Consider the following 27,472-nt stretch of genomic DNA (forward strand, 5'->3'; position numbering starts at 1 on the left):
GTAAGTGACAATGAGAAATGTCTACCATCTTAATTTGTCTTTCAAATATGCATTCACCACCTTTTCCAATAACTGCTAGGCAAGATAAGTCATATCTACGAAACTTTTTACTTGTTTCTTTTCTGTACAGGTTCTTATACTATATTCATCACCGTATGATCTGCGAATCTTCTACAAGCACGTTACCCAATGTGAATAATTTCTACAACATATTATTCGTTCCCTCATCCATTGTTTAGACAGAAACATCTGTATTTTTGCTTCTAACTTTTAAATTGTCTCTCACAGTTGAAGGGAAAGAATAGCCAGGGTTGGAGGGGAGGTAGGGTTGTGTTCCAAAAAACCAAAAAAGCTGAGCAACAGAAAAAGAAAACTTGGTAATGGCAACCTAAGAAGTCTTAGAGGTGAAGTGGCACACACGCACACAAAAGGGACATGCTCAACTAGCATGATCCTTAATTATGGCCATTCAGAGAATAAGAGAGAAGTGGGATAGGGCAGCCAAAAAAAAAAAAAAAAAAAAAAAAAAAAGAGAAGTATTTCAGGAATAAATTGATGTCCACTGGTTTCTATACAGTATGATCGCTGCATTCTTCCCGCACTCCCCACCCCATCCCTTACTGTATCAAGTGAACACCAAGAGTAGACTCTGCATGGACAGACACAAAGAAATGTTGGTCACACTAAGAGCTGAATGCAGAGCAGTTGTACTTGTTTATTTTCAAGGGAGGTCCCTCCACATGACCATAAAAATTACATCAGTAACAAAATTTGTCACCAAATGAATAAAAATTTATTCTCTAACATATGATCTTCATTGTACTAAATTCTAATTACAAACTGTTTATCTGTGGAAAGCATTCAGAGAGATAAAACCAAGATCTCATTGCAACCAGCACAATAAAAGTAAGAGAAGTGTTTGCTCTGAATAAATCACATGAGGTAAATGAAAATGAGAGAAATTGCTGGGGAAACATGAATATTAACCCAGCTTTCTAAATGGCATCGAGACGCAAAGTGAACTGATTTGTCAAAGGTGACAAAACAGCCACCAACAGAAAGCAAGTTTCTTGAATTGCATTTCAGCGCTATCTTTGAAGGTCATTACTTTAAGGAAGTATGGTGCAATTGAACTAGTTTACTTATTTATAATCATCTAAGCTGCCACATGTTGTAAACTGTAAATACTGCACATCGTACTCCCAGTGGGTGCCCATGCTCTGACATTTCAGCCTAGTAGAGTTCATTTTGCAGAGAAAAGAAGGTACGTTGTTGAATGTATTTTCACCAGTCCCTCACATTGAGCATAATTCTATAAAATAAAGGTAATAAACTGCAAAATGTGTGCTTATGGTACTGTTAGTATCTGAAATGTTTAATTATCTGAATGATAATTAAGCATATTGCCACTTCCAAGAGTAATGAAATAGCTTTCAGCAATTAATAATGACCCGGGAAACAAACTGCATAAAATGAAATAGTTCTAAAAGGTAATACGAAATGAAAAATACTAGTATACAAACGGTAGGCTGTTTATGCAGTGGGGTTAGAGATGTGAAACAAGGAAAATAAATTTCAGCCACATGAGAAATCATTGCCTAAAATCTCATCTGCATCTCTAAAAACAGTATTAATTCTGGTCACATCACACCTCCTTAACAACAAGATTTTGTTTCCAGATTTTAAGTTTCTGCCAGAATTCTTTTATTTTGGTTTCCTAATCCTCCTGACAGTAACCTCTTGTACAACACCGTACCTTTAATTCTATGGAACAGGATGCTACACAGATTTGGGGAGGGGTTGGGGAGATGTGGGTAAAAGGCTTGGGTCAGAAGGAAAGTGATTTGGCAAGCAATTTCAAATATGCACCTTCAAAAACTTTAAAACATTCTCCAATACTAAGGAAAGGGTGAGGAATTTTGCTCTGGTTTATACAGCCAAGGACTACAGGAGCTCTTTTAGTTACAGTGCCCAAGTGACAGCCCTGATGGTCCATGTTGTGTCAGCCCGTACCTAGTGCCTGAGCCCCTCCTTTTCCCATGCTGTACATATGGACTACTCTAGTTTTATCATACTACAGCTGGCCTACCTGAAACATAGATTAGGAGCACTCAGCTCAAACCACTGCAAATTAGTAACCCGATTCTTTTTTGGAGTGGTTTTTTTCTACCACTTTCATAATCTTTTGCAATTTGCCAGCTTTATCGTAGTTACATTTTCTTTATAAATGACATGGAACTGTTCCTGATAGGACCCAAATAGAAATGTTCATTCAATTAATCCATAAAAACAGGTTTAGATATATCAGCCAGTTCTTCTCCATTTGAGTTGCTTTTATTCTGGTTTCTTAATAAAAATGTTTTATGTCAAATTAAATGCATTAGAGAAGAACAATATCACCTTTATTAACCAAATCTGTAATCTAATTTTAAAAAAATCAAGTTATTCTGACAAGATCAGTATTCCATAAACCTGTTGACTCTCTCTAATTATATTACTTTCTTAATTCCTCATTAATCAACCCTTGTATTGGCTGTTCCATTATTCTGTTTAGAATTAAAGTCAAGACGACAAGCTTTTAATTAATAGGGTGATCCTGATCCTTCATGTCAGTATTTTTAATGTTTGTTTTCAGGTCATCTGGAATTTTCCAGGGCTGCTCCAGATTTTTACTTTTTATTTTTTTTAAAGCAGCAAACAAAACCAGGTAACATTAAGAGTCTTGAAAAGCCATTTTAGGATTCCGGACCTACCGATCACCTGAGGTGTAACTTGACATCATCTGCTGCTTAATACACTCCTCAACTTATTGTTATAATGGAAGCTATTTCATTATCATAATGTACAAAAGCATCACCTGGTCCATTCCCCCTCTCGGCACCAGCAGGAGGATTTACTGAGAAATAAAATGAAGAAAGTGAAATTCACTCAGTTCTGTCTCACACAGTCTAAGTTCAAATTAGGAGGAGAGAACTATGCTGCCCACTTTTAAAATGAAACAAAGTTGAAAAAATTAAATACACAAACAAGAATTAAATGAAAAACAGATTCATCTAGCAGAATAAAGCCCAAAGAATCAATGTTGATAAGAACCAGGGCTTTTGGGAAGCCTGTCCTAACCTTGGGAGGATGTTAATCTGAACTTTATCCAGATCTCACACTAGCATGAACGACACATTTCCCTGTAATGGCTTTGGAGGAGAAAGACATATAGGGGACAGAGAAAGAATAATGAATGCGTCTGGGAAATCTCATCAACATCCCTCCCCCCCAGCACACGCTACTGGCACTGCTTTCCTCTTCCACCCTTCCACATCACCACTCCTGCTGCTCACAGCCCTCCCTACCTACTCCACGCTACTCTGCCAATAGTGCCAAAATAACAGTGAAAAATCAGTGTGCTTCCAAAACCGTGCATTGAAGTCCTGCAATGACCAGAACAACTTTCAAAACCTTATTAAAATTTTCCCTGCTTAAATTTTAATAGAGTGATAAATGAAAGTACAATAAAAGCTAGTCCTATAACAGTTTGTTTTATTTAGGTACTTACCAATTCTCAAACACTATAGAAGTAATACTGCACTCCTAAACAGTTGAGAGACCTTAATTATGAAAGCAAACTAAATTAAAGTATCAACACACTAATGAATCATACTAAAAAATTATTTATTTCAGTTGAAATTAGAAACAGAAGTCGCAGTTCAAAAAAGAGCTCCAGTCTTCTGAAAGGGTAAGATTATCTCAACCTGCAGTCATGTTCTTCGGAAGCAAACACAGACCAAAAATCTGTGAATATCAGTCCCCAAACTCTGGAGAAGCTATAATCAGGCTCTGAGTTATCTGGCCCAGGTGCACTCAGAGCATTTTCAAGTGCTGCAATATGAATTATTGCCCACGTCCATTCTTTTACAACTGGAATGGGTGCCGTGGATTAATGTACTGCAATACATTTTCTTGCCACAGACAGTGCTCCTCTCGGAAGTGAGATCTATTGACTAGTTACACACACTTTGGATAAATCACGACGGACTCGGTGCTGCAGCACGCTCTGCTCTGGGAAAAGCTGCCGACCAAGCCGCGGTGAGACAGGAGATGGAGGAATCACTTGCAAGGCAGGGGAGCTCCGGGTGGGATTGGCACCTGCTCCTTTTCCTCCCCAGCCGAAGTGGTATCCCAACCTAGTGTCCTTCGCCAGAGAGCAAGCCACTAACTTCAACTGAAGGACTTCCCTCAACTTGGTGGACTTTGCACTAAAGCCCAGACTGGCCAGCATGTTAGGTGCCAACGACCACAATCACATCTTGCTGTAGGTAACTCGTCCTGCCCTACCCACTGGCAGGGACTTCAGAAAGAAGGCAAAGGAAGAGGTCACTGCACACAACAGAGGCTTTGAGAAGTGGGTGGCCATGCTAGAGGAACCCACCTACCTAGGTCTGCTACCCTAGCCGCAAGTGAAGAGCATCAGTGTGATTAAATAGCCACAATGTGATTTACTGCTGAATATAGAATCATATGATCCTATACAATAAAGAACCAGCCATGAACAAAGCTTATCCCAAGACGAAGCACGGGATAATTCAGGAAACCCACGTCTCATTGGATAACATGGCTCTCGCAATGTCGCAGGAAGAAAGTTAGTGCAGAGGGAGTTCGCAGCTGCAAATATCAAAATAATGATACTAAGCAAGGCTGAATATAGCGAACAAAAAAAGTTGAAAACTAATTTAGGGGAGGTCAGTGTCTGAACTTGCAGTTTACTGCCAATTCAACTGAGTCATCAGCACTGTGCTCCTTTGAAAAAGAGGATACCATGCTTAATTTACACAATCTGACAAGAACTGCAGTCTGCCTGGTCTCCTGCTAGGTAACTCAGCTGCGCTACGGTCCTTTCTTATGGATATAAGCATCATTAGGATTCTATATGTGGTATGGATATCTGAACAGTGGCAAGTAGTACAATAAGCAGAGTATGGTTGCATGTGCCAGCTGATGGTCCAAATCAGATTGCTCTTCTACAGGGTGCTCTCTCAGTAACAATTCTGGTATTCAATCCTAAAGGGAATATGATTAAGTTCCTTAGTCCAGACTTTCCCCATTGTTTAAACACCTTTTTTCATAGCCAACTGGTAAACCTATATGGAACAAGAGGCTGGTGCATTTGGTATCTGCTAGCGAGATCTTAAATGTTTCCAATTACTACCTGGCCAAAAGCCCAGGAACAGTCACCAGTGCCAAACACATTTGCAAAAACAACAGCAACTTATAAATATTGGTGTAGTGTGGGCCCTTCTGCAATGACAAACGTAAAATGATTTTTAAAAAGCATCACATTCATTTAGTTGCAAGTTGTTCACCTTTAGTTTATTCTAATGAAGTGTTCAACTTGTGAGCAACAAAACCATGAGTAATAAAAACGTAATTTAAGCGCTCAAAATGTATTTAAGCTCCTCTTTAAGCTATATTCTAAGTCTGTAATGATATCTACTTTGATGGAAAAAAGGTAAAGATTCTGTTTGAAACATTAAGATAACTGCTTTGCTGTAAAGATAAATATTTTCTCTGTCCACTTTTAAAAAAATTTAAGTGATTGAAAATTACACATTTATCTGTACTTTTATTAACTTTCAAAGATTTTAATAATTTAAGATGCACTACTGCAAGAGACACAAATGAAGAGCACAGCTTATCCATTCAGTGTCGTATTTTCCAGAACCCTCCTGTGATGTTGACTGTACCCAATTTTACAAGCCCACTGCCTCACATACCAACATCCTAAATTCTCACGTACAGCACACAGCAAAGTCCCCATCCTGAACCCTCCACCTCCACTCTGCAAGTGTAAAAGGCAAATAAAACCGACTGAAGTAGCTCTGTATGCACTGCACATCGGCACAAGCAGGTTCTATACTGCACTGCCCCTTTCACTCCACTCATTTTAAAAATCAGATACAATTTTTATGTAACCAGAACAACATTTTAGTTCTCCAGATGGCCATGCAAGGTCACTTTCTCAAAGGCAACATCGCTGGGGTCCCTCTGTTAAAAATCCCAAGAAAATGAACAAAAAACTTAAGCTTGCTTCCCCCCCAATGTTTCCCCATGTTTTGCCTCTTTTTTTTTTTTACTAGAGGGGAATTCAGCAGTATCCTGTATTCTGTGTACATTGTTTCCAAAATTAATAAATGTGCAAATTGTAAACAAACATTCTGCGCTTGAAAAGGGCAGGCAAAAAGGAGCCCAGTTCCCAAGCCTTCAACTGCAGGCGATCATACACCAGCACTGCACCGCTGAACCAGCATCTCTGCTATTGTGCCTTGAGGCTGATTGTTACCAATACCTAGATCTCTGTGACGGATAATGATTTTGAACAACAACAACAACAACAACAACAACAACAACAACAACAACAACAACAAAATAATAATAATAATAATAATAATAATAATAATAATAATAATAATAATAATAATAATAATAAAATTGTTCCATTCTCAGCTCTGATAAAGCTATAAAGCTTCCCCTCCCCCTTACTCATTTTATTATCAAAACCAAATAATACAGGTAACAGTTTACTAATATCAAGTCATTTGGAAAAAAACCCCAAAACACCCAGGACTTTTTCTCCAACTGCTCTACAATTCTTCATGTTTTACTGAAAATCACACCCTTGCACTGAACTTCAGTAAAGTAGCAGCGAGCAATTCCACTGTGTACATATATTAAGCTCTGGACAGGCTGAACTATTGACCTCCTTTGCCACTAAAATATCAGTTAATCATAAAACTGAGCTGTGAGCTGTTACTCAGAAGCAGCAGCCAATGTAAGAGAGTAACTTCTAACTTACAGTTGATAAAGCATGCTAAGTGGACAATTTTAGAATACCATATATTTTCTACACCCCCCCAAAGGAAAGGCAATCACAATGCAGAGGATATGCTCAGGACAACATGCCCCAAAGCCACAGAAAACAGCCTTAAGGATTACTTCTGATTAAAGTGCTACCCTCTGCCTTTGGTTCTGGTCTTAAAACGCTTGAGAAGTGAATAATCTGAGCAATGACACTGTGCAAGAGGTGTAGCCATACTGAAATAAAGCCCAGGTGCCCCGCGAGGATCGAGGGGGAGGAAGCAGCCTCCAGCATCAGCAGCTTGAAATGATTTGTGCCTAACCACACGCAGCCGGGAACACACCACCACGCTCTGCACTGATTTCAGCTGCGCTTAGAAATGGAAATACAAAGCATACACCTGGCTATTAAGGAGGATAGTGTCGGAAAATAATGTTTTGCTTCACATGTTTTAGTCTTACTTCAGCCATTTAAAAAGACTCAGTGGTTTCATATATTTGACTACTCAGCACTATCTTTAATTGCAGACTGATAAAACAACATGCAAGTTTTCTAGCTAAATGCCGTCACTCAGCTTCAGCGCAGGACAGATTACCTGGGAAATGCCGAGGAGACAAACAGGCTGGTGGAGGACTTTTAACTAGCAGAAGAATTATCTCTTAATTAGAAAACAATTTTGTTTAGCATTAGCGGAAACATTTACTAAATGAGTCACCAGACACTGGTTTTGCTGTGAGGAAGACGGAAAATGATCTAAATACCTAATAATAAAAGTGCATGTCTGATACCAGCATAAATACAATCATCGCTCAAATAGTTCAGAAGTAGGATACATCTCCAACAAAGCACAGGCCACCTGATCAATAATATGCTATTAAGAAATGTCATGAAGTTATAAATACTGAATGAATTATAGAAAAAATATTTTTCAATCTTCATTTGAAAACAATGCTAATATTTGCTTACATATTAAATAAACAGAAAGCAGAATACTAACCTATTCTTATTGATGTGTCAGTGAGTTTGCTGTTGTTGCTACTTGGAATGTAAACATTAAAACCTCATCAGAACCACATTCGCTAATGTGTGCTTTTTAATCCATATAGAGAGCAGTCAAACTTCATGCTGAAAATTCATTTATTTCCCGCCACTCCATTGGACTCTGAGCAGATAATCAGTTATAACTTGTTTCAGAGTTTGAACTAATACGTACAAAACTTACGGAAAGACAAAACTGACAAAGAACATCAACAGAAAAATAGAGTATCTGTCTGAAAAGTAAGTGATCTTGTCAGAAACAAGAATTAGGAATAATTGAAGAATCTCCAGAAGATATTGCTGCAGAGATGTCATCTAACACGGCACAGTAAATCACCTGCCAGTCACTCGTACAATGCCAGCAGCAGCAGAAGAGACTGCAGGGTGAGCTCTTCCATTATTAGCTTTACCTTTTCTTATAAATCGTCTTTTTGGAAGAGACTAATTTTTATGTTTATAGTTTGCCTTTTACGAGTGAAATATTTAAAAAAAAAATTTGTATTGACTTGGGCTTGCAGTTATCTTACAGAGGCCTTGGGAGAACACTGTGGAAAAGGAAGGTCTGTCTTCATTTTCCAGGCAGGTGAGGAGGCAGCAGGGTGACCTGCTGCTCAACCTGGTGCCGTCCCTGACTCATCTCTGATGCTGAGCACAATCCTTCAGTCTCCACAACCCCTTGCTGACTCACCTTTTTCTAATTGAAACTGGTTAATAGTAACATTTATTCACCTTCGTTTTCATGGAATAAGAAGAACCAGTCTTACTGCGAGGTAAACAATTTGAAATTTTATTATTTTTAAAATAACATTGTCACGGAAGTTCAGATTTTTTTTTCCCCAAGTATTTTTTTTGATCTGCTTCATTTCATACTGGATTAAATTGAGTTGAAAATTTGTCTCAAGCCAGACTAGATTCTGGTGCCTTATATGTGAGTGTTAAGTTAAAAACAAATTAAAAATAAAATAACACTCACAATAAGGTTGTTTCTCCTAACTGGCTTCTAAAAATACATTACATAAATCATGACTTCCTTTCTTCTCCTTTCCCATTAAAAAGCTTTAGTCTGTCACACACTGTGTAAATGAAATTATATTTTTTCAAGCGCTAGGAAAAAGAACCGGAACATTTGGGATTTGTTAGTCTCGGCTCAGTCTCTTTAAAATAGAAGCTGTTTTCAAATTCCTACTTTTTCAGAACAATGCCTAAACCAATTCAGTACAATAAATCAATGATGAGAACTTGAACAGCTGTCCCACTGAGGTCTGTCACCAACTTGTGAAAAAAATATTTAATTTATATTTCCATTTTATATATGCATACATATACATGACACATGGAAATCTGCAACTGCAGCTCTTCTTTCTTACTATTTTAGTGCAGCTTTGAATAGATGGTTATCAGCACTCTTTGCTAAATCTAATATAGTGCAAACTTTAAAATACTTTAAATCATGCCCTAAAAATCCTGAAATTAGGAAAAAACCCACACAATTTAATTTTCACTTATTTGCCTCCCAGTCTGATTTTCAAATCTATAATTTTTCTCCTCTGCAACTACGAGACATAGGCATTATCTTTCTTCTTATGAAAGCTGAGATTAAAATAACTTTAAGTAGCTTTAGAAGGAACAGCATATAAGAGAAGTTGGCAGCGCTTAATCTTCTTGGTGCTGGCCACGCAACGGCACTCTAAAAAATTCAAGATTTTTTAGAGTGCGCTGCAAGATTCAGCAGCGCATGATTTTGCTGGTGGTAGGTCAAAAATGGAGAAAAGAAAACACTCTATTAATATTTGCTATTGTATTTTAGGAGTTGTCAGAGATTCTGACAGGCCACGCATATCTGCTTGGAAAAAGAAAAATTACCCAAAAATATACCACATTTTTTGTAAAATTCTATTTCTTAAACAGATTCTTTTTCTATGCAAGTACCTTTATGTGCAAGTTTACTTAAAAGTACAAGTGAAAATATGAAGGTGAAAAAACAGGCGGTTTGTTCTTTCTAGAAATGATAACGTCTCCTTCCTCGCGTGAGAAGTAAAATGTTTTCTTAGCTTGCTAACATCCCGTCTCCTAACCTACCCTCCCAGGGTTAGCAAACAGCAACCTGGACAGTGCCCGGGCAAGCAGGGGACGCGGCAAATCCATATTGGCCTAGACACCTGGGGATCCTGTGGGTGCCAAGGGAACCCTTGAGTTCTGCTACAAGTTAATTAGAGCCAACACGCCTGCCAACCAATTAAATCATTAAATAAAGAGTTTCGTTTGGTTGTTCATTTTTCCAAAGCAGCACTCACCTGCACATTTGGTCCTGGTGATGAGCGGTGGTCCTGGCTGTCCAGTCCCACCTTCGCCCGGTCTGGTGAGCAGCACCCGAATCTCATATTCGGTGTCGGGGTCCAAGTGCCAGAGCTTGTAAGTTGGTGCATTGACGGCATGGGTTTCGGTCCAGGTCCCAGACGTCATTCGGTACTCCACTTCTTTCAGGATAATGGGTCCGTCCCCAATGATTGAGTTGGCATTCAGCTGAATGAGCAAGTACGTGGGCCCAACGCCCAGTAGCTGCGGGGGTGCTATCGGCCGAGGCGGCTCTGTAGGAGAGACAAAAGAAAAAGCCAGCGATGAAACAAAATCTGGAAAACCCATTAAGAAGAGGGCTCTTTCCACAGAAAGTTGTCAGGTTTTGGTCAGCAAAGATTTCAACACTCGAAAGCAAAATCAAACTGATATCAAAGAAGAAGAACTGGGGAGAATTTCAGCTGATGGACGTGAGTGGTGCGCCACTGGCATCTGCCCAATGCTATTTTTCCCATTTAAAAATCACAGCTAGGGACCACAAAATCCTCTCTGATTTATATATTGCTGCTACTTAACAGTTTTTCTGAAAAAAAATATGGGTTCATGCTCATTTATATAATTTACTATAGCAATAACTTGAGATTTTCAGAAACATAACTGATTTGCTTTTATTGGCAGAAGCCATATATGTACTTTCCATAAAGAAACAGTTGCAATAGTTGATACACTAGCCCTGCACAGAATATTCTTAAAAATGACTATCACTGCAGTTCATTTGAAACCCACGAGATGCAGTTAGGGTAAAAGATACAGATGCCTATTGCAGGCATTCAGAATACTCCGAACTGAGCAAAGCTGCCAGAAGAATGACAAAACAAAGATGTAGGGCAATGACATATAACATTATTTTATTCTTCAGTAACTTAATACTGATTTAGAAACTCAAACAAGAGGATGTACGTTAAGGCCTTTTGTCTTCCTCTGTTCTCATCAGCTTCCGCCTAAGTATTTCAACACAGCTGCAAAGTGAAAAGGTAACAATGGACCAAGCGGGGAGATGAAGTCCCCCTTACCCTGAGAAATGTTACGTCGAGAAGTAGCACATTGCCTCGGCATGATTTATTTTAAGAAACAAATCACAAGCAACATGTACTTTTCTAATAAAATGAATCCTCTGATAAACACGGAAGGTTCATTTTCATTCCAGATGGCTCATATTTCAACTAATTTGTTTCAGTTAATTAGGCAACAATGCTAAATTCAATGCACACAGGGGTTTCGCACAGCAGCGATGCAGAACTAACAACGCAGCAACTGAGCAGGTAGAGGGATCTCATGGCCAATATATTAAAAATAACATTTAACCCCAGACCATAACATTTCCCTAGAGGAGGGCCCTTCTCATCATCGCTCCCCCCAGCCCTCTGCACAAGAGAAGCTAGGACGCAGAAGCACTGCACATATTCTGCCTCCCGGGAATGACCCCACCAGTGGCACTGACAGAGCCCGTGGTGGGGAGTGGTGATGGAGAGACTCGCAGAGGGCCTCCAGACCTCCTTTGACATCCTACCCTCCCTGCAAGGTGAAGTTCAGCTAACGACTCCCCAGTTCTCTACATCCAGCAGTAAAGTTTCCCCGCCAGATACCAGAGCTGGCTCCCAACAGTGTATTTACCAGCTCTGTAAGCAACCAAGTTTCCCATGTTTTGGCACAAAAGGATCTCTTGCAGACTTCTTTCTAAATTAGCTGTATCTCAAGCCACTCAATTTGTAGACCAGGGAATCTGTGAACGTGCAGTAGTGGCTGCAAGCGGAGCTCATTTTCTTCTCCTGGAGTGAAAAGGTGAACGCTCCAAGGTGTTCCCGTTTCTGCTTCGGGATTTACAAAACTCTGGAAAGTATCTCAATTAATTATTAACATGTTTTACCCTGTTTTGGCAAGAAATGTGCATATGAACTAATTTAGATCCCTACCTGCATCAAAGCTCAGAAATGCAGCTGGGCTTAATGAGGGCAGTTTATTTGCTGCGGAACTAACACATTAAATGTCAAACTAATGAATTCTAAGGTCAGTGTATATTACGGCAGAAAACATAAACGTTGATGAGCACAATACACTACCAAGTCCGAGTTATAAACATCTAAACCATAAAGCTATGTTTAAATGTATACGCTTTGATTAAGAGCACAATTATCACAAATAAAACCTCACATTAATGAGACTAATATACCATTGCATATTAAATTTTTATGTTAAGAGGTAAAGTGTATTCTTATATTAGCATATGCATTTTGTTTTTAAGCTCTTGAGGACAAGGAGACTTACTTATAAAGTCTCTCCCAGTTCCAATAAATTATGCATGAATTTTAATTAGTTACCAAATGAACAAGTAATTGTTCTGCAGCATTATTAATATTCTTCATAATACAATATACTATCAGAACCAGAGGTGAAGTGCAACCAGAAATCCCAAAAGTACACTAAGTATCAACTGAAGCATGCAATCCCAATATACCAGAATAAACTTTTCTGATGTTACCCAATTAACTTTCTATTAATTATTCTCATTCATTACTCTATAACCAGATGCATCAAATATTCCCCAATTATAATTTCAAATCACATAATTTCCTTTTATATATACAGCAACCCGAAACTTTTACGGTCTAAAAATTGCCATTGATAAACTGAAAGACAGAACAAAGCCATTATTAATGTTTTAGTTGCCATTCCCGTAGCAAATATCACACACATCAACAATACTCCTCTTTCGGTGGGTTTTTAAACAGAATTCACATCCTTCAAGGAAATGATGTTGCTGGCTTTTCACTCTAGCAATCTGGGTCCACCTAGTAGTAATGAACACACTGTTTCGCAGTGTCCCAAGAAGTCAGTCAGTCAAAAATGAAAAACCTCTTATATGGCCGGGGGGGGTGGGGGGGTGGGGGGGTGGGGTGAAGGGAGGAAAGAAGGAAAAAAACCAGAGAGATATGCATCAGAGGGAACCCCAAAGAAAATCACCCTCTCAGAGGTTTGGTCTGGTTTATAAAGAATATAAAAACTCAGCTTCAGTCAGGCCAAGTGAGAGCTTTAGAGTTCAGAGCTTGGATCAGAGGCAGCGCTGCAGGAAGCTGGGGGTCACCAGTTACCCATCACGGCAGCCCCCGTCCTGCCTGGCCCTGCCGAGGCACTCTGTCTGCCGACAGCCGCTACGGCGAATGCATTTTGTGGCTTCCAGTCACCCACACCCGCAGCCAGGTCAGGCAACACGGTGACCTCCCCCACTGCCCTGGTCACTGCAACCAAACCAGGGAACTGTACCCTTTATTTCTGTCAAAAAAACCCCCACCTTCCTCAATTATTATGAGCAGATGTGGCTAAGGCACACAGTATTCCTAGCAAGCAATTTTCACTGAGCACGGTTCCCCTCTTCTCAGCCACGAACCCTCTGTGAACAGCCATAAAGGTTCTAAACAACATTTTATGAAAAAATATTTCAACCCATGGATGGTTTAACAACTCATCAGTAGAATCACAGTTCCAACAGGTATTGAAAACACATGTGCTAAACAGTTTGAACAAAGACCCTGCACGGTGAGTTTCATTTCTTCCTTTGCTCAGCACAAACTTTAGAATTCCTTTTCCAGTGTGACTAGTTTAATTACTGGCTCATTTTCTGACTATATTTTTTAGCCACTGCTTAAAGGTGTTAAATCTGATGAAATCCCTTCCAATACACATGGCCACTAACATCTCTGAAAAACTATATGAAAAGAACACTTGCACATCTGCAAGACATTAAAGAAATGAAAGTATTTTCATGCATAGCATTTTGCAGTATTTGGCCAGTTCTGGTTTTGACATAAAATGCCCACAGCTAAGTTAATCAAAAATTAAGACTGACATTTCATCAGTACAAAGTTCCCATTCTGCTGAGCTACTAGCAGTACATTATGCTCACATCAGTATGTATATGACATTATATATTAAATGTACTGTGATGTTTAGGCACCAATGACTAGAATAAGCACGCAGCATCAACCCCAGCTATAAGTCTTACTACAGTTAAGCAGTTGTGTCATATTCTTAATATTAAATATTGTATGCAAATAATTATGTATTCATAGACAGAAAAAACAACCAGAGAAGGTCACTAGTGTTATTAGTACAGTAACTAGTATGCATAGAACTTCCTACATTCCTAAGTTACATATGCATACTATGTTGCTTAATACTATTCACCCAGCCTGGGTGACAATAGCTCTACTATGTTGCCCTCCAAGACTAAACACCTCCTAAATTTAAAATAAAGGAAGGAAGTTTCATTAGTATCTTAGTGGTAATCATATACTGTTAATGATCAGTTCAAAGCCGGGGGGGGTGGGGGCGGAAATCAAACCAAACCAGAATCCTACAAGTTGTTCCACTTTGGAGGAAAAACTGATACTGGATCCATGTTTGATAAAATCTTATTTATTTACATGAAGTCATGTTTTTCTGAGCATAACGTGTACCAGTCACAGGAGACTGTTGCCTTGCTCACAGCAGAAGGGTTTGGGGAGGTGGGGAGGAGAGGGCTGGTGACCACACAGCCCGACCATGGAAGATCAGTGCACGCCTTCATTCTTGCCACTCTCTGTCCCATCCCTGCCTCGTACGGAGCCTCCACACATTAATAATACCCTGCAAGCTCCCTCTGCTCACACACGCAGTGCGCCTTCCCTCTGGTGTCGGCACGTTCAGCCTTCTCTGTCAAATACCTTACATGAAGCTATACAGTTGGTATGCTGGTGGGTATCAACAGTTTAACCATAAAAAGCTTAACTTTTACAAGTATAACAAAACATTCGTTCATTAAAAGAAGCCAAACATCAGCCTCACCCCTCCAGAAATTTAAATCGGTATGTCTTAACTACACAATAAACTATCAAGAAAGCAGGTAAATCAAAAGAATACAAATTTCCTTTAAAATTTTTCATAATTCAAGAGAAACAAACAGACAAATCCACATAAATACAGCTAATACTGGATGTTCCAGGGAGTACAGTGGAGGTGCCCCCACAAATGTCTCAAGACTGACTCCGCTCCCACCTAGATCAAACTCATTTTCTCTTCTAGGGAAATTTCTTGCAAAGCTGTTTAAGAAACGTCTGCACATTTCTTGCAAGTACTCTGGGTTTCTAGCTGAGGTTCAGTGCCTGACCCGCATTGGCTATGTGTAGTCAGTATATCTTTGCCATATGAAGCCCCCTGGGACCAGGGGCCCTAGGAAGTGCAGTCTGGGACACCCAAGGTTTCTTGAAGGAGCCAGGGCATACAGGCCAAGTGGAAAACCCCTGCTTGCCAGGAGCTGGCCCCGTGCAGAAGTGCTGGTGCCTCTGCGCTGGGCTCCATATTGCATGCAGAGACGTTGTGGCAAAGCAGTGTCAGAAGATGCACGGCACAGAGCTAGAGCAGTGTGGGGAAGCAGGCTGCCGATCCCATGCAACAGCTATACTGTTTCAGTACTTTTCCTGTACTGGAAGATTACATATGGCTTTAGGGATTCACACATTTTAAAAAATATTGAAAAACTGAAGAACCAGGAACGTTTATTTAAAAGTTGGAGAAAATGTATGAGATTTAGCAGAAAGAATTATGGCAGTCAAGTATTTGCAGGGAAACAAAATTCTCGGTCTTAAAAACTGGTTAGTCCAATGGAAAAAAAGAATTAACAAGAAGTGGTGACTGAAAGCTTAAATTCAAATATGGTATTAAGCCACAAATTTAACAGTGAGAACAGTAAGTAAAGAACAATAACTGGTAATACTGTAGGAAATTCTGCATTCTCTATCTGAGTGTTTTCAGTCAGATAAAGAATGGATGTCTTCTTATAAATGATGTGTCGGGGGAAAAAATAGAAGATAACAATAGGTAAGGCTCTGAAGAAGTACAACTGAAAGAAATTATGCAGTCGTGAAGGTCGTCACAAAATGAGCTATGAAAAGTTTGAGGATAGAAACAAACCATGGAGACTGTCAGCACAAATACTGGGTTCCTTTTATTTTTAGAAAAATCATTCCACATGTGGCATATCTTTAATATGAACTAGAAATATTTTCTTTCAACTCTCCAAAATGGTTAGGAAGTACTGCTTTGCTAGTACTATTTTTTTTGCTAAAAAAAAATTCCGAATTTAAGACAAAAAGGTTTATTTTGGACTTGTGCCTGCCTGAAAGGACACCTGGCTGTCTTCTACGCTGACAGCAGCCCGACAAGACCTGTTGCCCTCAGCACCAATAAAAGCTGTATTAAAACAAACAGGGGGCTTTGCCAAGGGGAGAAGCATTACAGAAAGCAGTACTTGCCTGATGAGAAATTCTTCTGCTCAGTTAAAAAAGCAGGTTAATGCAGGGGATTGAGGGATCCCACGCTGAAAGCACAGATCTAACAGCAGAGGTATAAAGAACCTCAGAGTCACAGAAAGCCTGTGCAGTTTATGTTTAGATTTCCAACAAGATCTCACATTTTCACTTTCACTGCATGACAGACTACACTTACAGCTCAGTCTGTCACCCTATACATGCCATCTCTAGTGAGTAGTTAGGTCCTTAATGGTTTTGTTGTATAACACATGGAAGACAAATAAAAAACCCAACAGCCAATGCATCAAAGAGATTGCTCAACACACTGAGGACAGTTCATTAATGGGAGCTGGGTACTCTACTGGGCTTCTGAAAAGAAAGAAGAAAAAAAAAAAGAAAAAGCTGTCACTCTTCCAACTTACATTTTATTTTTCTGCATTATTAAGAACACAACTCTAGATGTACATTGCTCTGAGACCTTCTAACCACTAGCCAAGACTTCACATGGGAAGTCCAATAAACAAAAGTTACATGAGGACAATCTTAACTAACCAATTCAAAGATGCAGACACACATGCATCCTTAAGTAGAGAAATGCTGCTGTTATGGGCTTAGCTCATGGGATTCTCACTTGCAACATCATGTAGTGGTACTTGATTTTCTCACCTGGGCAGCCCACCTTATTCTTGTGGCAAAGGAGGAGAGTAAGTGTAAGCTTATTCTCAGCCATACTATGCATCAGCTACAGAGATTACTCCTGCCCAAAAGACATGATGCATCTGAAAAACGTCAGAATAAAGAAGCAAGTGCACAAGCAAGTCCTCAATTACTGTAGGGTTGCCCATGGAAAAGGGAGGGGTTGGAGTGAGAGGCAGCTGCCACAACAGCCTTTTCTGTTCCCAGCTGGCTCCCAAACTCTTTTTCCACCCCAACAGTTACACTTTTGTCTACCACCTTCCTACCCCCTCAGTTGGGTAGACTGCACCAGTTACACACCACCACCTGGGCATGAGACACCACCACCCAACCCATGCTTGGTCCTGTGTCTCACCTCAAAAGATACCCAGGCACGGTGGCAGTCAAAAACAGGCTTCAGCAGGATGAGCTCGACTGCAGGCAGCGCATGTTGCACAGGCTGCAGGAGGGCACACTTGCTTAAACCAGCTGTAACACTCAAAGTAACACACACAGACCTCAGAGGAGTCTTAGAATCACCTCCTCTACTCCAAGACCAAACGCTGGTTATAGATTCATGCAATAAAAACTCCACCACAGCTGCAAGCTCTTTGGAGTTCTCACAAGCCTTGGCCATTCTTCAGGTTTAATTAATATTTCCCTAAGCCACTGCCTGGCTTCTCTATTTGTTCATAAACTCATTTACTGTTTTTGCAAGAATTTTTTTTGCTTGTTTTCCCCAATGGTCAAAAACTTCTCTCTGCTTATCAAGTTTAACTCATTTTAACAGCTGCTTTATTTTTCTACATTGTTATTTTTTTCTGATAGAAAGTTTTCTATTGCTCCCACCTTTGTCTTTTGCAGACAACTTGGAGGAAGCATTTATTGTGGGTTCCTGCTGCTCATGCAAGTTAACATCTCCCCCCAAAAGTATACTGAAGAGAAGACAGCAAAAACCTTGTCAGCATTTAACATATTACACCATGTAATGATTTCACACAGAATATTATGTAGAAATCGGTAGGTTTTTACAGTTAAGTATTCCAAATAGCCACAAGCCTCCCTTTATATTAAAAAAAAAAAAATCAAAAGCTAATTCAGACTTATCTCAGCTGCTGTCCTGCGACCATAAGTGATGGTGGCTGCATGGAGAAACTGGAACAGCTTGTGATCTGCTATTCTGCCACAAAGCTTCTTCTCCAGCTCATTTTTTTTCTTTTTAATGATGCTTATGCAGACTTAATTCCTGTGACTCAGAAACATTCTCTCTGCGACTTTAATATACAATTTATCACAACTCTTCAGTATCTGGCACTAGTTGCTAGTCCTGAGGTTGAGACACAATACCTACAAAATGTTACATTTTAATTAAGAGTTAGTTGTGTGGAACAAAAGAACTCATTCTAAGCAATAGCTTAGTGACTAGGTCGTTATCAAGTGATTTATCCAACTCACTTCAGAGAGTCTGCAAGACCACTTTCGTTGTCTTTTATTACTTGGAATAGAAAAACTGAAAGAATCTGTTTTAAACAAACATTCAAAATAAATATCTATAACACAGTGAGATTCAAGTTATTACCTAGAGAATCAGTTACTGGAGGAAAAACCAGCAACAAACAGAAATGGCAAATTGAACAGTGAGCTCACAACGCTGGCTTAGGTAGGATACTGACATATTTCACCGTAGTATCATCTCTAATTTTGGGTCTGCAAATGGGGATACTATGTCACAAGCTTACCTCAAACTACTGATTTATCTTTGAGCACTACTGATTTATCTTTGAGCACCTGCCTAATATATCAAGTTTGTGTGCTAAGTACAACAAAGTCTGCAAGCTCATGCAACTAAAATGTATTTAAGCAACGTGGCAGTTACTGACCACCTGAAGTGCTGAAGTAAGAATTATTTCAATGGTGAAAATTGTTAACTTCTGCATAGTGATTTTATATCCTATGCATCACTGTGGCATTTTATTCACCTTGATTTGAAATACCACTGCATTCATTTTATCATCTTCCTTTAAATAAAAGGAACAGTGTGCAGCTTTAGCATCGTCAGCAGAAACTGTAAACAAGGTTAAGCTCATGCCCAGCTTACATGTAAAAAAAAAAAGTCTTTCTAAAAATTGGAGCATGTCATCCCTCCACACAATTTATGAACAGAACACATGCCTATTTATTGAATGATAGTAGGCCATGCTACTCTGGGAATCAATTAGAAGAGTATGACATATTTTGTCAAAAAGATTGCATTGCGTTAAAGACATTTATGCAGTACACTCCTACAGGAAAAATGAATACATGTAAGAAAAAGAGGCACCTGTAGTGAGAAGACATTCAAATCTTAAAAAAAAAAAATTGCTCAGTATAAATGAGTCAGCTATAGAAATGTCTCGGGCAAAGACTTGATCACAATGACTTCATTATCCACATGTATCAGTAATTTCCTTGAGATCCCAACATCGAGATTATTGTTGGAAAGAAATATTTTATCTCCTTCATTGTCAGGAACCAGCAGGTTAAGAAGAACATTGAATGCCTTCAATTGGTACCTCCCAAGAAAGAATTACTCTCAACTCTACAAGGCTTTGCAATGGGATATTTGACAATACTGCATTCTCCATGCATCCACATGCTGCCAATGACGAGAAGGAATAAAACTACAGATTAGGGAAAGAGTGTCTGAAGAAGGACAAATATTATTTAGGGACTCCAGGACTTTCTTTTACATAGTTATGTAATGAGAATATAGTTTTCTTTTTCTTCCTGCTTCTCAAGTACTTGGATTTTTTTTTTTTTTTTAATTTCAAGTTTGAACTGGCCCAATAAACTGATACTGCAAAGATTTTTGCATTGCTGTTATGCTATAGACACGCTCACATTCAGTTCACTGCCTAAACAAGCTAAGTGCAGAAACTTTCTGCTGGACAAATGTTACACTGACATATTTATAATCAAACTCAAATACTTCAAACACCCTGCAATAAAACTAGAGCATTTCAGTAGAATTCAGCGACAAAAAAAAAAGGAAATCTATCACAGATTTATGCTTTACTAGCTCTACATCTCTACAAAACTTGAAAGCTAAAAAACCTCACCCAGCCAGCACTCCTGGAGTTCAGTGAAAGCCATCTATCTACCCTACCTGCATGAGGCTATCGATAACAACTTGGAATTACCTACACACAACCCAGCTGTATTTCTTAGGTAAGGTGGAGCTTTCTTCAACTGATGACACAACTGTGCTACCTGGGAGATCTGCACTTTCCTGCATACTGACTGACCCCCCTGCCAGGGTGTTTGCCTGTCCAGGAAGACTCCTGTATGTCTCACTTTGGAAGACACGTTATAACCGGCCAGTGCTAACCCAAATTTTTATCATCAGCTTTCCTGCATGCCTTTTAAATGACAGAGAAAAATGTTTCATATGTTGTTGGGACAGTGTCATGGGCCAGGCAGAATTCAAAACTGTATCATGCTCTTCAAGTGCAATGAGCTGTACACATTGCTGTACCAGAAGGGAACTGAAATATAAAGTACCCGCAGCTGAGAGGTATAGCTGGCATGGTTTTGGTTTCCAAGCATTTACAGTTTTATTTAATAGTAATTACAGAAACTTAAAGCATGTACGAGGTGAGTCATGGACATCTCACCTTCCCAGCCCTCCCCATCCTCTGTAATACACCTGCTCACCTGGCACCTGAGGTACCATTAGCATTCCCAGAACTGCTCACTGCCATGTAGTACCTGTGCAGGTTGTTAGGTATGACAACCAGCCACCTGCAAGTTGTTGGCACGCCTACAGGGTTACGTGCCACATCACTTACTTGAGGCTTCTCCTACCCCACCACTTTGCACTGTTCTCCCTCAACTTCACCCGCCCAGCAGCACCCTGGGCCCATCTAGGCAGCCCCAATTCCTCCTCCTGTGTCTTTCTATTTCTGGTTATTTGATCCATTGAAGGAAGCTACATACTTTGAAGACTGATTTTACTGTAAGCATTAATCCAAACCATGGTCCTTGATGCATGGAGGTGGAAGAAGGAAAGAAGGAAAGCAGCTCACACACCATGTTATTGAGGCAAGACCCTTACAAATGCGCAGGAGACAGATGAACTTAAAACCTTCCCCTTCAGACCAGCATGGCATCCAGGAGTGTAGAACAGGATAAATAATGCCTCCCTTCTCCAAAGTTCTTCCTCAGGTAACCCATTTCATTGAAGTTAAAAGCTTTCTGTCAGCACTTCAATACTATCATCAAAGGAAAAATGGATACAATTTAGTATATGGGTTACACATTAATGATTATCTAGAGATTTTGTGTGCGCTCAGACTATTCAAGTCTATGGGGAAAAAATGAAAGAATCCATCACTTCTCAGCAAACTTATTTTTGAGGGACTGTTTCCTTGCTCAAGTCCCTCCATTTCTATTCATAGCCTTTTCCAAGACACATTTAGATGTTCCCACCAGCAATGTCTTTACATTTCTCATTACAGCATGCCCAAATATTTCTTGCCAAAAATGTCAGAAGGCAGCCCACTGGAATGACAGAGAAGGGGGCTAATTTTAGGAGGCACTGAGACACTTCCCTCAATCTATGCAATGAACCAACAGAAACCAAAATGGAAACCCACTTGGTTAATTTTTACACCACAGTTTTACATCATAGATGCGAGTTACACATCATTTAATGCCTACCTGAAAGGACAACCCTGCTCCTCCACTTCCCACCATCAATGTCGCTTGCAGTGCCAGTCATCCACTCTGCACTCAAGTCAGTTTAGGTTTCAAACTGATCTTGGTGGGGGTGTACGTGGAGGCTTCCTGCTTTCCTGGGTCCCTGAAGCAGCTCCCAGTGGCTTCAGACACAAGCCAGTGTCAGCACAGAAGCAGGAGCACAAGTCCCGGTGCTTGAGAGAGAGGAAAAGGGAGGGCAAGGATTGAGACTACCTTTTCAGCAGGTGCTGGCCATTACATCTGCTTAGCTTTACTACGAAAGCCACCTTCAGAAAGGGGCGGGGGGATAGGGGTAGCCAAAAGGAACCAACATCCTTGCCACAGCACCTAGACAGACGGCAAGAAATACCTATGAAATTAAGGGAATAGGTAACAAAGCAGCTGCCCACCTTCTCATTGGCAAATGGACTTTGACTGTGATGAAAAGCCTGGAAGAGCTTTCTAAAAAAAAAAAAACAAACCAGAACAAAAATCCTCACTTCTTCTGCATGCTAATAAGAAACACATTATGATATATGTTTCTTTAAAGGAATGAACAGAATATAATGATTTATTAAGAGTTTTGATAATGCAGTGTTGTGAAGTAGAAGTGGAAGAGTGACACTGGTGATGAAATTCTTACGTAGTCAATGGAGAAGGGTGACCATTTCATTTATATCATGAGAACAGCTTCACTGCTGAGAGGGTGTCGTGTTTGGTTTAAGGGCTTTTTTTTAGCTGGTGCAACAAAAATGAGGAATGAGAATATTTGCCTTTGAAAGAGAAAGCAGCAACACTAGATTAACAGAAAATAGGGTAGCTTTTGACCTAAAAAGTATTTAGACTGGTTTTATTGGGATATTTTCATGATCTACTTTTCAGGTGGGGCTGTTCTGTTAAAAGAGTTTGAAAATGTGTATATTGTCAAGTACGATAGCATTGCTATGAAGAGGGTGTCCTTGTAATTGAATTGACACCCAGTGCATTGAATCCCAAATTCACTACAGGACATAAAAGCATAGACAGCTTAAAAATTAGTATGTGCGTTAGGTGATTTGGATTATAAAAATATGTTCTGAAGAATAGTTCATAGAAGCTTTTTATGAGTTGATAATAACCTATTATCTTTGTTTTGTTGCAACAAAGATTCAAAGTATAAATATGACAAAAAACGACCATTTACTCTAGAAGAGCAACTCTCTGAGTACAGTAACAGAGTCTGAATTTTGCATCTTACTTCTACTGACACAAACATTTGCTTTTCTGTAGAGATATTTATGTGATTAGTGTGACCACTTACACTGGGGAAAATCTGACTAGAAAGTCACCCATTGTCTTTCTGGTCTCACGGGAAATAGATCCATTCAATCGTAACCTAACTGGACAATAAATAAAAGCCAGATCAAGCATCTGTAGATCTATAGCACAACTAATCCACAGTGCTCAATGTTCACTCATTAGCAGTTAAGAGTTAACTGTACCTTAAGATACAGGTTGCATATCATACCTATACCACTCATCTGAGAGGCAGAAGCTTTTGCACTCAAGTTTGTAGAAACGTTGCTCAGAACAAATGGACAACATGATGGTGGTACACTGGGGAAGTTTGACTTTGAAATCCCGTCTGCACTTCCACTGGGTGAGAGGATGGGGCAGCACTGTTGTTAAATACTGTGCTTATCACCTAAAGAGTACCATCCTGAACAACCCTCCACATCTGCCTGTTTATGCTGAGGCATCTGCCTATTTACGACTAAGTTTCAGTAAAGGGCAACATCGGTGACCGAAATCATGGAACACCCCCGGTATGAGAAACAGCTGAGTAGGGCAGGGATCTTCATGTTGGAAAAGAGATGATCACACACCAGAGAGATGTTAGGATTCAATTAATCTTTGCCTTTTCCAATAGAGCAAATATAGGTCATCAAGTGAAGCTAGCGGAAGGCAGGCTCAAAAATAAATTAGAAATGAAGGGTCTTCATGCTGAAAAAAGTAGCAGTCTCATTGCCAAATGGTGCTGTGGGCAAATGAAGGTTATCCGTTACTAATCAGACAACCACCAGGCTCAGCACCTTTGCTGAAAGGAAGCAGGTACTGAGAGGCTATCAGGAGAAATGTAATGTATGCTTATTAAGCTCTTTGTCCTCCCGAGAAGTCCTCCTCTGGCCACTGCTTAAGAATCTGCATTTAGTTGGATCCTTGGTTTCAACAGTTGTGATTGTCCCTTGTTGCGCTCCAGTATTCTGTTAATCTCTCTCTAGTTAAATTCAGGAATTTTGATATTGAATGGCTAAACTGAAGACGGGGATATCAAATATGGGGCAAGATAAATGGTAATTTTTATACACTGCCCTAATTCAGAGAACTGAGCTGATTCTCATCTCATCACAGCTTTAATATCTGAAATAAAATATACTTCTATAATAGCCAAATTAAAAGAAAAATGTCATTCTTTTTTGCTACCTTATTTTAACCACTCTAAGTTATCTTATTAATTTTTTCATGAGCAAACCTGAGAACGTACAGCTTCTTATTCTACCACTGCATGTTTTAATTCTTGAATATGATGCTAATCAACATCTCTTCAGGCTGAGCTAGCACACTGAAAGTTCAGTAATAGCCTTGTGTATTCACGTAAGAAAGGCAACCAAAATCAACAATGCTACAGAAATAATGAGGAGAGAAGAAATTACTAGGGCAGAAATTGGACGGTACAGCTTTCCTCTCCAAATACAAGATCCACTGCTAATAATATAGTTTATAATAATATACACTGTTATGGAGATTGCTACCTTCAAAGATTACACAAGTAAACTATGTTATTTGTTAAATTCAGATTGCCCGTGCATACAGGCATTTTGTCTAAGACTGCTTGCTGGTTCTGCATGTTGAGCCAAGCTGCTATGAGCACATTACAATAGTACTTGGAGACAAAAATAAATCAGATGTCACCGTATTACCAGTTAAACAAATAGGAACAGTACCTTAAAGATGTCCTTGCATTTTACATAAGTATTGGTAACAAAAGCATGTAACCATGGGGAAAAAATGTTGCATAATTTTATCAGCAAGCTCTGCTGGCCCCAGTACACAAAGCTAGTAGCACTTTTTCAGGAATTTTAAATACTGCTTTTCATGAAGACAAGAAAAGTCATGACTCTTCCTGCCAGATCCCAGAGTCCTGCCTCAAACTTTTGGTGTGTGAGTGTTCTTTGAAGGACTGTGTGTGTTTGTTTTTAAATAACTGCAAGCACCAGGAAACCTCTCTCATGGGACTTGCTACCCTTCGGATAAATGTGGTTTCGGGGAAAAAAAAAGCAGTTCTGTCAACTCAGTCAGACGACTGGTGAAGTTGCCCCACTGAACTCTATTTAGGCTTCTACCTCTGGATCCAAATAATTATCTTGCCAGCTTTCAAGAAAGCCTCTGGCTGTTATTCACCCTCCTCCCCACCCCGTAATGGGAAAGGCAAGCTGGGTTTACAGAAACGTTCAGAATAGGTGCACGTAACTTTTTTCCAAGCATAACAAGCCACAACACAGCATTTTGACATGTTAAAAAATCCCCTAAACCTTCTCTTTTTTATTTAAAATAGCTTTTCCTTCCAAAATTCACTTGAGTTTTACTTTAAATTGTTAAATGGCTTGGCCACTGAACTGAGAAGTCAGCGTTCAGCTAGATGTGTATCTCTAAGCTCTCCCCACCGACATGCTGGCACAGCCTCTTTTCCCAACTTCTGAGGCACGTTCTCAGGGTGCAAACTCTTCTGTTTAGTACTCACATCCAGCCAGTGAAAATTCAGGGGCTAGGCGACCCTGAGCACAAAGCCAATTTTGGCTTTTTCTCCAGTCCTCAAATAATTCCTTTCTCAGGGCCACACAAGTGCAGGAAACCTATTTTATAGTTAACTTTGGTTACTGCCAAGAATACAGAGGTACCACAAACCAATCTCACACACACATATTTTATACCTTCCTCAGTGCAGAGGCTTAGAAATTGAAAACAGAGTAACTCCACATACAAAAATCTTCCTTCTCCTTGGGAATGAAATGGGCTAGATAGGCTGAGGCTGGGGTTGGTTTTTTTGTGGGGGAGAGGGTGGAGGGTGTGTGTGGAGCAAAATACTCAATAAAAGTTGAGATGGTTAAGATTAAAAAATTGAATAATTCACCCAAATTCAGCAAATAGCTGCAATAAAAAACATTTACATTAGCATTTCCAAAATGACGTTTTGACTGTTCAGCCTAGTTGCATGTCGGGCACCAGATAATAACATGGGGCATTCAGAGGGCAGTTCAGGATTGTGTCTACAGAGAAGTGGTTTATTCAGTCTCTCAGCATAAGGATGTTCCACATCCATTCCTCTCGTCTGACTGAAGTGGAGCAAGGATTTGAGCAGAGACTTCCCATTTCCCCAGAGAGCACCTTAACCTACTGGCTCAGGGATTCTCAGAGGAGTCTCTACATCCCCTGTTTTGAAGCTGAACCATTTTCTGCAACACATTCATTAAGTCATATGTCTACCTACAAGGGTTAGGAAGAACATGTGGTTTTTTGTCGTGGCTCCAATTAGTGCAGCAATATTTCTGTCTGCGGTGGTAGTATTTTGTGACTAGATGCAACCAGCTTATCTCATTTTCCTTAAGATATTAAAGAATTAAGAAATAAAATGGCAAATGAGGTCAAAGCTGGTAAATACAAAGCAGTGCATGTGAGGAGGGAATCCCTTATGGACCAAATCAGTATAATCAGAGAGGAATAATATCTCTGTGGGGAATTTTATGACCGTATCACCTCAACTCTGACAAAAAGCCAGATAAGGTATCAGTGATAATTAGGAACAGAACACAAAAGAAAGCATAATATCTTGTGTTACCGTGTAAACTCATAATGTACTCACATCTAAAATAAAAGATACAGATCTGGTCTTCCTATCTCCTGCCGGATGGGCTAGAAAACAAGACATAGAAAAGGGCAAAGAGAAATTATCAAAGATGCAGGATAACTGCCGTATGTGGAGATATTAAATAAGACTGGATTACTCAACGTGAAAGAATAATGATTGAAGGAATACATGCTAGATGTTTATGAAATGACAAGTGGTATGAAAAGGATTAATATGGAATGACTTCTGCTACTTCTTGCAGTGAAAATTTAGTAACAATTTTAAAAAAGAGTAGCCTACAGCTTCAGAGGGAAGTATTTTCTTCTCTAACTCGAGTTAATTGTGGGAACTCATTGCTACAGGATGATGGGCAAACACACAAGTTCAAAAACAATTTGACAAATTCATAGAAGGGTCAAAGATACTGCACACAAATATGTTGACATAGTCTCTGGCTTGATAAATCTTAAGCTGTAGAGTGCTAGATGCTACGATGACTTATGAAAGGAGTGTTACCACTGTGTGCCTCTCCCATTCTTGTATCTTCCCTAAGCTTATATACTAAACTAAGTAGATTTTTTGCCTAGTAGCAGTATTTTCTTAAGATGCTATCATGTTCTCCAGAGGAAAAAATCAGCAGTGGTCAAGTTACTGATTGAATGTTGGACAGAG

General features: G+C 39.6%; 1 protein-coding gene across 7 annotated transcripts in view; it reads right to left on the reverse strand.

Annotated features, from left to right (window-relative positions):
• The window catches only part of PTPRK (protein tyrosine phosphatase receptor type K), a 418,972-nt gene that overhangs the window by 163,916 nt on the left and 227,584 nt on the right, over positions 1-27,472 (reverse strand). For all 7 annotated transcript variants that reach the window (XM_076333573.1, XM_076333568.1, XM_076333572.1 and 4 more), the window contains exon 7: positions 10,180-10,473. In XM_076333573.1, the coding sequence (XP_076189688.1) occupies positions 10,180-10,473 (294 nt within the window). The remainder of the gene's footprint in view (positions 1-10,179; positions 10,474-27,472) is intronic.

Source organism: Aptenodytes patagonicus, chromosome 3, assembly GCF_965638725.1.
Source record: "Aptenodytes patagonicus chromosome 3, bAptPat1.pri.cur, whole genome shotgun sequence".
NCBI classification, from domain to species: domain Eukaryota; kingdom Metazoa; phylum Chordata; class Aves; order Sphenisciformes; family Spheniscidae; genus Aptenodytes; species Aptenodytes patagonicus.